Source organism: Haliaeetus leucocephalus, unplaced genomic scaffold (assembly GCF_000737465.1).
Source record: "Haliaeetus leucocephalus isolate CR32 unplaced genomic scaffold, Haliaeetus_leucocephalus-4.0 Scaffold193, whole genome shotgun sequence".
Lineage (NCBI taxonomy): Eukaryota > Metazoa > Chordata > Aves > Accipitriformes > Accipitridae > Haliaeetus > Haliaeetus leucocephalus.
In genome coordinates, this window is record NW_010972629.1 from 755,441 (window position 1) to 768,085 (window position 12,645).

Consider the following 12,645-nt stretch of genomic DNA (forward strand, 5'->3'; position numbering starts at 1 on the left):
GCTTAGGTGGGTGCCCAAAGGGGCGGGGGGAGGGGTTTGGCGTGCAGAGGAGATGGGACTGAGTGGGGCATCACCCCGAGGCTTGGGGATGGGTCTGCATTTGGGGTACTGAGGGGTGCGGAGGGGCCGGGTAGGGGCCCCCCCCGAGAAATGCTCCTTCTCCAGGTGCCCGCCTGCACCCCACTTCTCCTTCCTGTGAGTTTATTTTGATTTATTTTTTTGGCTGCGGGTTTCTCGGCAAGGGTTTGCACGTGGCTCGCTCCAGCCCGTGGCCACCGTGCGTGGGTCCTGGTGCGCGCCGTGTGCCTCCTGTGCTTCCGAGTGCACATCCCGGTGACCGGGTGGAAAAAGCGACTCACTGCCTGCGGCACCTGAGGGTTTGCCGGGACTCTCGCCAGCTCTTGCTGCGGGGGCGAGGAGGGGATCCCTGTGTCCACAGCTCTGGGATGGGTTCCTCCTGTGTCGCAGCCCTGCTTCATCTCTGTTGGGTGATCCTCCACCAGCCCAGGCACTCGGGGCGTCTGTCTCTGAGCACTGGGGACCCTCAGGAAGGTTGGGTTGGTCCTTCCCGCCAATGTGGCTGGCTCCTGCGGGAAATGGTGGATGCTTCACCCCTGGAGACGCTTAAATTTAGCTTGGCCCGAGCCTGAGAAAATGCAGCATTGGGAGCGCGGATGAGTGTGCCAGATCTGAGCCGGCAAAACCGCCCTGCTCGGCAGCTTCTGGGGAAGGGGAGTTGTTGTCTCCCATGGGCTGAGGACTTCTCAGAGGGACCTTGGTGGCAGGAGGGCTGCTCTGGGATGCCAGAGGGATGACAGCAGAGCGGGGAGGCCGGGAACGCCACGGCGTGTTTCCAGGACCATGGTTTCCCGGGTAGGGGAAGCCGTCAAGAGGAGACGGTCGGTTCCCGTTTGCATTTTGTTCTGCGCTGGCCCTGAGGAGTCGGCGGGGATTGCACGGCTGTTTGCCAAGATCAGGGTTTGGCCAGATTTCAGCTCCCAGAGAGGCGGGTTGTGCCAACCCCGGTGATGGGGCTCTGCAGTGCCGCAGGTCGCTACGCTGGCTGCCGTGGGGTCCGGCAGCCAGCGCCTTCCTTCCCGGTGCAGATACGAGATGGATGAGTGAGGGGAGAGAAGTGCGGAGTTGAGGGAGCCAGAGACATGGAGAAGCTCTTCCAGGTGGCAGGGACCCGCTGATGGGGAGGCTCCTGTGTCACCCTGCACTTGGGGTCGGCGGGACTGGGAGAAGAGGGGAGCAAAATCCATCAGACCTTTAAAAAAGAGGGTGTTTGGGTTGGAGAGCCCTGCTGGCACCCTGGGTCTGGTGAGGCAGTAGTGACCTGACATCCACAAAGCCGAGGCTATCACCGGGAGGGTGACGGGGACAGGGTCCCACTGACCCCAAGGGAGCGATGTGTGGCTCTCCCCACTGAGCCAACAGCAGCCCCATCCCCTGCAGGCAGGCAGGGCTTCTGAGTAGGGACATCTCTGCGGAGGTTTTGTCTCTTTCGTCAGGATGGCAGGCAGGAGCTGTGACCAGCGCATCGCCAGTGAGTTTGGGAGTGGGCTGGAGCTTCCCGCACCATGTTTGCACAGTAAACAGCTGGTTAATGTGCAGCAAAGCTGGGGGGGAGAGGTGGCAGGACTGTCCTCCCTGCTAATCCCTGCCCTGGGACACTTCCTCCGGGAGTTCGGGAGTTCATTACCTGTACGTGGGACCGGCAGCCCCAGAGAGGCACAGAGCAGCATGGCCTGGGACAGGAGCTGGTCCCAAGGAGGGTTCTGGCCCTGTGGGTCCTCTCTGTTGTTGCCCACAGGGCTGCAGGCAAGGAGCTGGCAGCGGCCGTCATGTCGGCAGCTTGTGCCCCACACGGACATCTCCGTTTCATGGCTCCTGGCCGGGGGAGAGGCAGCTGAGGGGCTGCTGCCCAGCTCTGGGGTGCCCTGCTCCCGCTGCAGGGGTGTAGCAAGCCCCTCAATCTTTGCTTTGTGTTTCCTGGAGTTTTTTCTGGCTGCTTGCAAGCTGCTGCCTGATTTCAGCCTCGTCTGGCTCTGCCGGCTCCCGCAGGGACCCTGGCTCAGAGAACAGAGCAGGATCCCAAGACCTTAAGCCCCAGTGCAACTCCTCGCACTAATCCTGCAGTTCCAGCGCAGCCAGCTGTTGACTAAATCTCCCTTTTTTTTGGTTGTTTTTCTTTTTTTTTCCCTGGATCTGGATTTTGCTGGTCTTAAGCTTGGGAATTTGCTGTCGCAGGTTTCCCGGCTGCAGCCCATTTCCGAGCTGCTTTTTGTTCTTCATCTCTTCTTTCCTTGGGGTTTGTCCAGGACCGACAAGCACTGGTGCTCGCCGGTGTGTTGGGCTGCTCAGGGACCCCCTGGGTCCAAAGAGAAGGTGGTTTCATATACGCTTGGCCTTGGCTCCATGGATTGGGATAGGGGAAACCCTCCTCTCCTGGTGGGATGCCAGAGAGGGGGGGAATAGGACATCCCCTTGTGCTGGAGGGGATGATGGGGGCTGTGCCCTTTCCCGGGATGCGGGCAGCAGAGCACTTTCCTGCTGCTGTTGGGATGAGGAAGTCTGTGCTGCTCATGGCGGGTCAAACCCCTGCCTGGGTCAGCTGTGGGCAGGCTCCTGCCTTCGGGGCTGGGGCAGGAGGGGGCTTTTGGAGCCAGCTCGGTTCTGATGCTGCCCCAGGACCCCAGCTCTCCTCTGCCATGGGGCTTTCCTCCGCTGACAAGTGCGGGGGGCGAGTGCCCAGATGCGGTTATCTCCCGCCTGTGGTTTGCCGTGACTCCTTCCCTTGGCCTTGAGCAGTGCTGGGAGCCGGCAGGCTGCTGTGTGGTGCCGAGCAGGCAGCCCTTCCTGCTCAGCCTGCCGCAGTCCCAGATCCAGGCTGGGATCTCCCCCAGTTTTTGGGCTGCAGCACTGGCTGACTGTCTTTAGCGTGGATGAGGTGCCTGCTGGAAAACCCAGCACTCTGGATTAAAGGGGACGGGCTGACCCACTGAACGCCGGTGGCTGGGGAGCCCAGAGCCCTCTTGGGTGGGCACAGGGGCTTTGGCTGTTTGCAGGGGGGGAGCAGGGCTGGGCTCAGCCTCTGCTCTGGGGATGCGTGTGCTGCAGCCTGTGGGAGAGACGTGGTTTTCCCCGCTCTGGGCTGCTAAACCCAGTGGGGGCTCAGCATCCTTCCTGCACCGGAGCACCCATGGAGGGAGGAAAGTCCCTTGCAGGGCCTTCTCCGCACTTGGTGGCTTTGCAGCAGAGAGGTACGGTGCACCTCGAGCCCTCCCACCTCACTTCTGCACAGTTCCTGAGGGCAGCTGGGTCAGATGTGCCTTGCTTGGGGGCTGCCTGCCCCCATGGGACCCTGGGGGGCTTGATACTGTCTGTGGGGCAAGCTTGGGGCTTGGCTGCAGGAGGGAGAGCATGGGGATGACCCACGGGGATGGGGATGTCTCGGGTGTAATGGGGCAATTCGGAGGAGCCCCAGCACCCTGGGGTGCCTTCTGGCCCCCCTTGACCTGCCTCCCCCCACCCCTGGCCCAGCTGCAGGCACAGAAGCTGAGGTTGGCGCACAGCCGGGGACCCTACTACAGCGGCTCCCTGCCCAACGTCAACCAGATTGGCAGTGGTGTCTCCGACTTCCAGGTGAGCAGCGCCTGATCCGCTGGCCGGGGGCTGCCCTGGTGGGGGTCTGGGGGGGCTGCCCCCCATGGCACAGCGGCTGCTGCTCTCGGTGCCTTGGGGAGGGGGATCAGGATCTGTGTCAGGACTTAGGGTGGGTGTCAGGGAGGAGGGTGAAGAGCTGTGACACGGGCTGCTGTTGGGACAGATGTGGACGAGGGGATGTTCTCCTCTAATCCCTTTGCCTGGCCCCAGCTCTGTCCCCCCAATAGCGCTGCCAGCGATGGGGCAGTCGAGAGGGGCTGATCCCGAGACCCCTTCCCTCGCAGATGGGTGGCGGGCTCAACCCGGTGTCTCCTCCCTGCAGGGCCCTTTGCACTCGCCGCTGGACTCCACACGCAGCACCCGGCACCATGGCCTGGTGGAGCGAGTGCAACGGGACCCACGCCGGATGATGTCCCCCCTTCGCCGATATGTCCGACAGATATCCTTTATCCCATTCCCTCCTGCCCCGTCGGAGGGACAGGCAGCCTTTTCTCCCACTGCTGGGGTTCCTGCCCCGATCCCAGTGCCTCCTGGTGCTCATCTCTCTGGAATTAGTGAACATTTGCGATGCGTGCTGCCCTGGCCTGTCTGCGGGGCTGTGTTAGGTGCCTGCACGCTGGCTGCTCAGCTCCTTGCTCTCCGTTTGGCCCTTAACGTGCCTCTCACATCGACAGCTCTCCCTACGGACCGACCTACCTGTCACCTCCACCCGAGCCCAGCTGGAGGAGGTAAAGACCCCACATTTTCTTGGCTCCCAGCACTTGTTTTCCGGGGTGCCGGTTTCCAGCTTGCTGCCTCCCCGTCTCTGTGGGGTCGCTGGAGCCCAGGGCTCGCTCTGTGTTAAAGAGCACCCAGAGGTTTGGAAACAGGCAGGCTGGCCAGGAGCCCAGCGTGAGAGAGTCCCTTGCAACGGGCAGCCTTCCTGGGAGGATTTACACAGCTTCGCTTACCAGTCTGCGGGGGAGAAACCAGACCTTGTTGGGGGCACAGAGAGAAACACTGAGATGCCGGGAGTGGGGCTGGGAGGTCTTCCACCTCTCTGATTTTGGGTGCTGCCCGCATTGTCCTGCAGAGGGGGGATTTTTGAGGAGGAACAATTTCATTGTGCCCAAAAGAGCCAGCTCTGGCGTGCAGGGTAGCATCTATCTGCCGTGGCAGTGGGAAGAGGGATCGTGCCTGAGGTGAATCACCGGGTGGCTGAGTCCCTGCGTGCTCCGGCCCTTGGCCCCGTGGGCAGGCGAGGATGGGGCTGACTGGCCAAGCCTGAGCATGCCTTGAGCATCAGTTCCATCCCACGGAGGTCCTGGTGAGCTGTGGCTCCGTGCAGGAGCTGCTCGGGCTCAGCTCAGCCCTTTTAGAGGTCGCTCAGGGCTCCTGGGCTTTATTTTTGAGGCTGCCCTTGCTCTGAAGTGCTGTGCTCAGCAGACGTCTCCTTCCCTGGCCTGAGGACCATTCTCCCAGGGAGGCTTGCTGCTGATGCTCCTGCCGTGTCCGTGCCTGGCGCAGCTTGGCTGCCATCTTGGCGTGCTGGGAGCCTGAGGGGCTGTGTGTGCCCCTTCTCCCCAGCCTGGTGGTGACAGCGGTGGTGGCAGGTGCCGGGTGGCAGACCTGGGTTGTGCCGCACAACGCTGGGGCTCTGCTGGAGGGTCATGTTGTGTCTTGCCCTTTGTCCCCGGCAATGAACCTTGGTGCCAGTCAGTCCAGAGTACGAGGGCCGAGACCTTGTCCTCCAGCACTTCTTCCCCCATCTTGCCCTGTCCAAGCCCAGCCATCGAGTGCCCTCTCTGCCATCCTCCCTGACGTCCTAGGGCAAAGCCTTGGCTTTTTTCCCTGAAAGAAGAGGTTGTGTCAAATCCTCCCTGTCGCTCGCAGCGAGCACAGCTGCCATCCCCAGGAGCATCTCACTGCGAATCCTGCCGCAAATTCCTCGCCCCAGGCTCAGAGAGGACTTTCATCCTTCTTCCAAACAGCTGCCTTCACTTGGCTTTTGCTCCGTGATGCTTCCCCAGGTGCTGCTGGAGGGGAGGGTGATCTCTGGCCTGTAGTCCCCCTGCCCTGGGGCATAGAGACCCTCTGGCATTGCCCCAGAAACCCTTCAGCATTTCCCTAGCACACCTCAGCCGTCATGGCATTGACCCTTGGCCGCGGTCTGCACGGACCGGGCTGGCGGCTGTGTTTTTGGGTCCCCAAGGCCGAGCGGCCCATCGCCGTGGTGTCTGGGCTGTGGGCAGAGGGTTAAGGCAGGGAATAGGGTGAGGATGTCATGAATCAGCCCCGACTCGGTGCCGAGGGGTGTCCCCCGGTGCCAGTGGAGATACCCCAGCTTGTCCACTCAAGGCAGCCTGCAGGCAGCAAGCTGTCTGCCTCTTCCTGCTGCCCTGAGCCTCCCCACTGCCAACCCTCCCTCCCATGGGGCAGTGCTGCCCTGCGCCCCCCTCCCTTGCTCCCTCAAGTAACCCTGCTGTTTCTCCTTACAAAGGACCATGCCCTGGGGTAACTTTCCTATGGAGAAAGGACATTTGTTTAGGCTGCCGTCGGCTCTCAACAGGTGAATGATTTTTTTGATTCCATCTTCTCTCTCTCCCTGTCTTGAAGCCAGGCTCCAGCCCTTCCCCGGGACCCCCAGGGTGGGCATGGCCCTGGTTGTGGCAACTCCAGGCCCCCAGGAGAAGGGAAGGGGTCTCCACGCTGCCCTGGCCACTGAATGGGAGGACCCCTGGGGTGGACATGGCCCTGGGGGACCCCCAGGGTGGAGGTGGCTCTGCACACCCTGGGCTTGGTGCAGCCCTCGTGCCTCTGCAGGCTGCATGGTCCCACAGCCACACTGAGCTCCCTGAGGAGCTGCTTTTGGGGGCAGCGGGCTCCTGAATGCAGAGCAGGGTGTTCCCGAGGGCTGCCCTGGCTCAGTGCTGGATGCTGGGCTAAGGACCTGGCTCTGCCTGCTGCCACGGCTGCTTGGTTTCACCCCGGCACGGCACGAGGAGTGGGAGCCAGTACATCCCCGGGGGATCGGACCACCTCTCAGGAGCCCAGTGAGGTGACAGAGCAGTGGGTTCCCTGTGAGGTTTAAGCCTGCAGCCATGGGTGGCCTTGGGTACAGGGAGGAGCTGCCCCTGCCAGCCCTGGAGAACTGTGGCTTTGCCCCACAGGGGCCAGGGTGGCTTTAGGGTTGTCCCCTTCCCTGGGCTGGGACACCAGTGGGGTCTCGGCAGGGTGAGCCAGGGCTCGGAGCAGGCACATTACTGATGCCACTGGGATGCCCAGTGTGGGGGGGCTCGCGGCAGCTCCCGCTCTGTCTCCCTTGGGCCGTGTGGGAAGTGGTGCCGGCACCTCCTGGGGCTCGGTGCCAGCAGCGGGGCCCTGGTCGTGCGGCGGGCGGGCGCCCATCACTCCCCGCCTGGGCCCCGCACAGGAGGGGGCTGTGTCCCATGGGCGGCGGGGGGAGCTTCCTGCCTCCCAGCTGCGTCGCAGCTGAACAATATCCCCCTTGTGCGGTCCCAGGACGCGTCATTAGCTTGAGCAGCCTTTTCCCAGCCCCTCCCTGCGCTCATCTGCTTCAGACCAACTAATTGGGAACACAATGGGTGCAATATCCCTAGGTCCTCTGCCCCCAGCCCCTCCAGGGCCCCAAGGGGAAACAAAAGGTCCCCAAGGGAGCCCATCTTGCCTGTGCCAGGACTGGCGAGGGCTCCTGGGCCTTTGCTGTGGTGGCAGAGCCATCCCTTGGAGGAGACGAGGCCAGAGCAAGCCCCAGCATGTCTTGAAGTGCCGGGCAAGGGACCCCACTAGAGCATCACTTGGGGAGGAGAGGGCAGGACTGGCAGAACCCCTTGGCATCAGGCTCCAGGGCTTGCCCTGGGCACAGTGAGCATCAGACACAGAGGGCTTTGAAGGAGACGGTTGTTCCTCCAGCAAACCCCCCACACCCCGTGCTCTCCTTCCCTTCCTCCCCCTGCTCTTCCCCTTTTTTGCCTGCCACCCTGCCCCAATGTTGCCCACCGTCCCAGGGCTGACCATGGGGGGCTGTCACAGTAGCAGGTTGTAAATGGGGTGGGGGGCAAGGGCCGAGCCCAGGCCCACCTGACAATCACCTTTCCTTTTCCAATTAGAACAAATTCCGACTCAGCACTTCACACGAGCGTGATGAACCCCAACCCCCAGGACGCGTACCTGGGCCCCTCGCAGGGCGCCGCGCCGCCCAGCCGCCGGAGTGGTGAGTGTCCCCTCTGCACCCCACTTTCCCCAGTAGCACCCCACCGCTCCCCACCTCCACCCAGCTGCCTTGGGACCCCCGGGCCACTTCCGCCCCTCGAGGGCTCGGGGGAGGGGACTGCATGGAGCCCTGTCCCTCCACAGCGGGGTCATGCAGGAGCCCCCCACCTTGCTCCGCGGTGCTGGCCAATGTCCCCTGTGTCCCTGTGTGCTGCTGCTAACGGTCGTCTGCTCTCTTGCAGGTTTTCTGGACGGGGATGCGGACAGTAAAGGTGAGCACCTGCCCACGCCCACCAGCGTGGCACCGAGCCCAGCATGGACCCCTGTTCCTGTCCCCTCCTTGCAGTCTGCAAAGAGTCAGGGCAGCGGGTGGGATGTGGGGGGCCAGTGGCCAGGGACCCCTCTGTGGTGAGTGGGTCTGTAATGCCCCACTCATGACCGGTCGGTGCCCCCAGGGTGGATGTGGGTGGGCTGTGCCGCTCTCCCCGCACTGACCCTCTGCTCCCCCCCCTTGCCAGTGTTTCTTTTCCAAGTGCCTCCCATCGAAGAGAGCTTCGACGATAACAAGCATTCGCTGAAGCCCTGGGACACCAAGAAGGTGGGTACAGAGGAAGGACCATGAGGAAGTCACCCCTCCGTTCCCCTGCCCAAGCTGCCTGCTTCCTGCCCACGGGGCATTGCGACATCAGGGTGGCTCTGCCTCCTTCCGGCCCTCAAACCGTGGCTGGCCCAGGGTCGGGGGAGCACACATTCAGCATCCTGGCCTCACTTCACTCCTCTTTGATTTTGTAGCTCTCATCGTCCTCGGCCCGTCCACGCTCCTGTGAAGTCCCTGGGATCCAGTAAGTCCTGGGCTGCACTGGGGGGCATGGCTGGGCAGCCCGAGCCCACAGGCAGCTGTGGAAAAGGGGCTGGAGCTGAGGGGGGGGCCGGGCTGCTGGGGAGGGGGATGCTGGAGAAGGCAGCGGCGTTCCCACACTGAGCGTGTCTTTCTCTTTCCCCCAGCATATTTCCATCCCCAGATCAGCCTGCCAATGTCCCCCTCATCCCCTCAGCCCTCAACACGGGCGGCTCCCTTCCCGACCTCACCAACCTGCACTTCCCCTCCCCGCTGCCCACGCCCCTCGACCCGGACGAGACCGCCTACCCCAGCCTGAGTGGGGGCAACAGCACCAGCAACCTGGCCAACACCATGACGCACCTGGGCATCAGCGGCAGCATGGGACTGGGGACGGGCTACGACTCGCCAGGTGAGGGCTGACCCCATCCCGCTGCTGCTGGCAGGCAGGGGGACGCCGGGGCTGATGTCCCGGGGTGGTTGGACCAGCCACCAAGATGCACGGGGCCAGCATGGGGAGCCGAGAGAGAGGCCCCCGTGGCAGGGAGCTGCCTGCGGCGAGTGTTCGGTGGGGCTGGGGGAGATGGGGAAACCCCCAGCTGGCATCCCGGAGCTGGCTGTGGCAGAGATTGGCCTCTCCAGGTGATCCCAGCCTGGGCTGGAAGCACCGCAGCCTGGGAGTGGGGTGGGGAGAGCTGCAGGGTCTGACAGCATCAGGGGGTCCTGCAGGGGTATGGGGTGGTGGTCCCGGTGGGGAGCCCACCGCCCACCCCACTCCTGCCCTGGTGCCTTCCGCTTGCCAAGCCGGAGCATCCTGTGCTGCCGCCAGTCCCGTTCCCGGGGTGTGTGTGTTTCTGTCTCTGTCTCCATCGTTTTGGTCGCCTCCGTCACCTTCCATCCCACCCGGGGCAGACGGGGAGCCCCAGCCTGGCCCAGCCCGGGGAGGAGAACCTGGGGCGTGGGGCGATTCCGTGGGTAACGGTGGTGTCTCTTCTTTTTTGTCCCCACAGGACTTACCTCACCTATGCAGAGCTCCCTGAGTAACCCGTCCCTGCAGTCCTCGCTTAGCAATCCCAACCTCCAGGCCTCCCTGCGAAGTCCCTCGCTCCAGTCCTCCCTCAGCAACCCCTCGCTCCAGTCCTCCCAAAGCAGTTCCTCCATTCCTTCCTCGCTCTCCAACCAGTCCCTGCCCTCCTCCCTCTCCTCCTCGCTCAGCAATCCCTCCCTCCCCACGTCCCCCCGCAGCCAGCCCATGCAGTCTTCCCCCAGCAACCCCAGCTTGCCCTCCGGCTTGAGCGGCTCTTCCTACACCCCCATGGTGCAGGCGTCCATAAACACCTCGCCCCGCCGACGGGTCCCGCTCAGCCCCCTCACCCTCCCAATGGGTGGCGACTCCAGAAGGCAGCACCCCAAACAGTTCTCACCAACAATGTCACCCACATTGTCCTCCATCACCCAGGTATGCATGGTCCCATCGCCCGCACCGGTGCCTGCGCCGTGCGCTCGCCTCCGTCTCCTCCTCCCTCAACTTCTCTCTTGTCTCGTTTCCATCCTCATCTCAGTCATATGCCAGGGAAGCCCCTTGCCCCCCACCCCGGCCCAGCCCGTGGACCCCTCCCTGCTGGGAGGGAGCTCCTTGGGGACGGGACAGGGAGGAGGGGGATGCAGCACATCCCAGCCGGGGCTCCCCCACCCCGGCTTCCCGCTCCGGAGTGGGGAGCCCAGGCGATGGTGGGTGCTGGGTGCCGGGTTTTGGCACCGGTGGGGCTGAAATTTGGGGTCTCCCGGATCGCCGTGGTCTCCCCAACCCGCTGCTGGTGCTGGGGGATGCACCAGGGGTTGGCGGAGATGGGGGCACTGGGGCACCCTGCAGAGGGGCCGTATCCTGGTGGGCGCTGGCATGGGTGCAGGCTGACCCCCCCCCCCCCCACCTCCGCTCTATCCGCAGGGGGTACCCCTGGACACCAGCAAGCTGCCGGCCGATCAGCGGCTCCCGCCATACTCCTACAGCCAGTCCGGCCTGCCCCTGCAGTCCCAGCCGAGCCAGAAGGCCCTGCACCAGCCTGTGCAGTCCCCCCCGCAGCCGGCACTGCCCCCCGCCCCGCCGGCACGGCCCACGGTGCCGCCGGTGCCGCCGAGCGGGGCCACGCAGCGTCCGTATGCCCCCCAGTACCAGCCTAACGCCTCCCTGCAGCAGCAGCAGCTGGGACAGCCCCTGAGCGACTTTGGCCTGGGCAGCGTGAGTGCTCCCGGGATGGGGGACGGTGGGGGGACAGTGGGTTGGGGGGGCACAGACACGGCACAGCAGGGATATTCGTCCCTGTAACCCACCTCTCCCTGCAGTTCGAGCAGTTCGGGATGGGGGAAAGCCCTACCAGCAATAGCAGCGGCTTTCCTGAGGAGCTGGGGACCCTGAGCTACCCCCCAACCGAGGGCACCTACGACCCCCACGTCCTCAACCGGCAAAACCTGAGCAACTGCAGCCGCCACGGCCCCATCCCCAACATCATCCTCACAGGTGGGTGGGTGAGGGGCACCCCAGCTCCCCTTCCCCGGGGAGCAGGACATCACAGGGGGAATGCTGAATGCTGTTTCCGCCCCCTGCCCCTTTCCCCCTTCCCATAGGGGATTCTCCCCCCGGCATCTCCAAAGAGATCGCGACGGCGTTGGCTGGCGTCCCCGGCTTTGAGGTGGATGCGACGGCGTTGGGTCTGGAGGAAGATCTGAAAATCGAACCCCTCACCCTGGATGGACTGAACATGCTGAGCGACCCTTACGCCCTGCTCACCGACCCGGCCGTGGAGGATTCCTTCCGCACTGACCGCCTCCAGTGAGGGGCTGGGGGCTCTGCCAGCAACTCCCCTGCCTCTGCCCACCCCCCCCCGCACCCCTCCCCAGTTTCTCTCCTCCCCTCTCCCCTTGTTCACTTTTTCTTCGGTAAAACGGTGGGGCCATCGCCAGCTCCCTCCCCGGAGAATGGGGCCAGGGGATGCCGGAGCCGGTGGGAAGGGGGTGGGGGGGGACGTGAGCCAGGCGCTCTCTCCCCCCACCCCCCAAACCCCGGCGGGGAGAGGGCTCCCAGCCCCCCAGGGAGGCAGCTGTACATAACCCCATAGGTAGAGACCCCTGGGGGGGGTGTGCGTGTAGGGGGGCTGCTTCTGTTTTTATTTTATTTTTTTCTGGCTAATCATCATGTTTAAGGAGAAATCCTGCTCCCCCCCTCAGCTGTGCCCTGTATGTACCCCCAGCCCCCCCCCACTTTACCCAGCTGCCGGGGACCCCATGGGACGTGTAGAAAGCACTTGTAACTTTGCCCCTGCAACCCCCCCCCCCCGCCCCCCGGGGGACCGCGGGGGCCCTGTCCGCGGGCGGGGGGACCTGGGGCCCCAGGACCCGCGTTCCCCCCCATGCCCGGGAGGGAACCAGAGTGATTTATTATTATTATTATTTTTTAAAATATATTATATGTTAATTAAATGCCCCCTGTGATGGCGTGTGGCTAATTTCATGGGGGGGTGCGCTCTGTGATGGCGTGTGGCTGATTTCATGGGGGAAGGACATGTGCACACACCTCGGTGTGGTTGGGGGGAACCCCCAGGCCTCCCCGGGGGGGGTTGGGGGGCACAGTGGGGGTTCAGCTGCTCCAGGTCTCCCTGCCCTGCCAGACAGACCCTTAGGTCTGGGGTCCCTTACTGGGGGGGGCAATGGGGTCCCTGCAGTTCCTGGGGGTGCTGGGGGGAGATGACATGGTGGCCATAGGGAGCTTGGGGGTTTCCTTGAAGTTCTTGGGGGTGCTAGGAGGGGTCCTTGGGGGGTCCTGGCAGTTCTAGGGGGGCTGGGGGGGGGTCCCGGGGTCCCCGGCGGGTGCAGAGAGTCCTCCCGGCCGCCAGGGGCCGCTGTGGGCGGCGGCGGGGCCGGGCGGGCGC

The 12,645-nt window shown here is 64.0% G+C and overlaps 1 protein-coding gene across 1 annotated transcript; it reads left to right on the top strand.

Moving 5' to 3' along the window:
• Positions 1 to 1,515: 1,515 nt before the first annotated feature.
• On the top strand, positions 1,516 to 11,584 carry CRTC2 (CREB regulated transcription coactivator 2). The gene is made up of 15 exons (XM_010565622.1): positions 1,516 to 1,549; positions 1,817 to 1,938; positions 3,547 to 3,648; positions 3,992 to 4,108; positions 4,336 to 4,397; positions 6,149 to 6,217; positions 7,779 to 7,882; positions 8,124 to 8,153; positions 8,400 to 8,479; positions 8,674 to 8,723; positions 8,887 to 9,131; positions 9,730 to 10,178; positions 10,668 to 10,958; positions 11,063 to 11,237; positions 11,345 to 11,584. Exons 1-15 carry the CDS (start codon positions 1,516 to 1,518, stop codon positions 11,551 to 11,553), a joined length of 2,139 nt encoding a protein of 712 aa, XP_010563924.1. The 3' UTR covers positions 11,554 to 11,584.
• The last annotated feature ends 1,061 nt before the right edge of the window (positions 11,585 to 12,645 follow it).

Coding starts and splice junctions, on each gene's coding strand:
- CRTC2 (XM_010565622.1), top strand. CDS start 1,516: ATGGCAGGCAGGAGCTGTGACCAGCGCATCGCCA. Junction 1,939..3,546: donor GGCTGCTGCCCAGCTCTGGG/GTGCCCTGCTCC, acceptor CCCCTGGCCCAG/CTGCAGGCACAGAAGCTGAG. Junction 11,238..11,344: donor CCCCAACATCATCCTCACAG/GTGGGTGGGTGA, acceptor CCCTTCCCATAG/GGGATTCTCCCCCCGGCATC.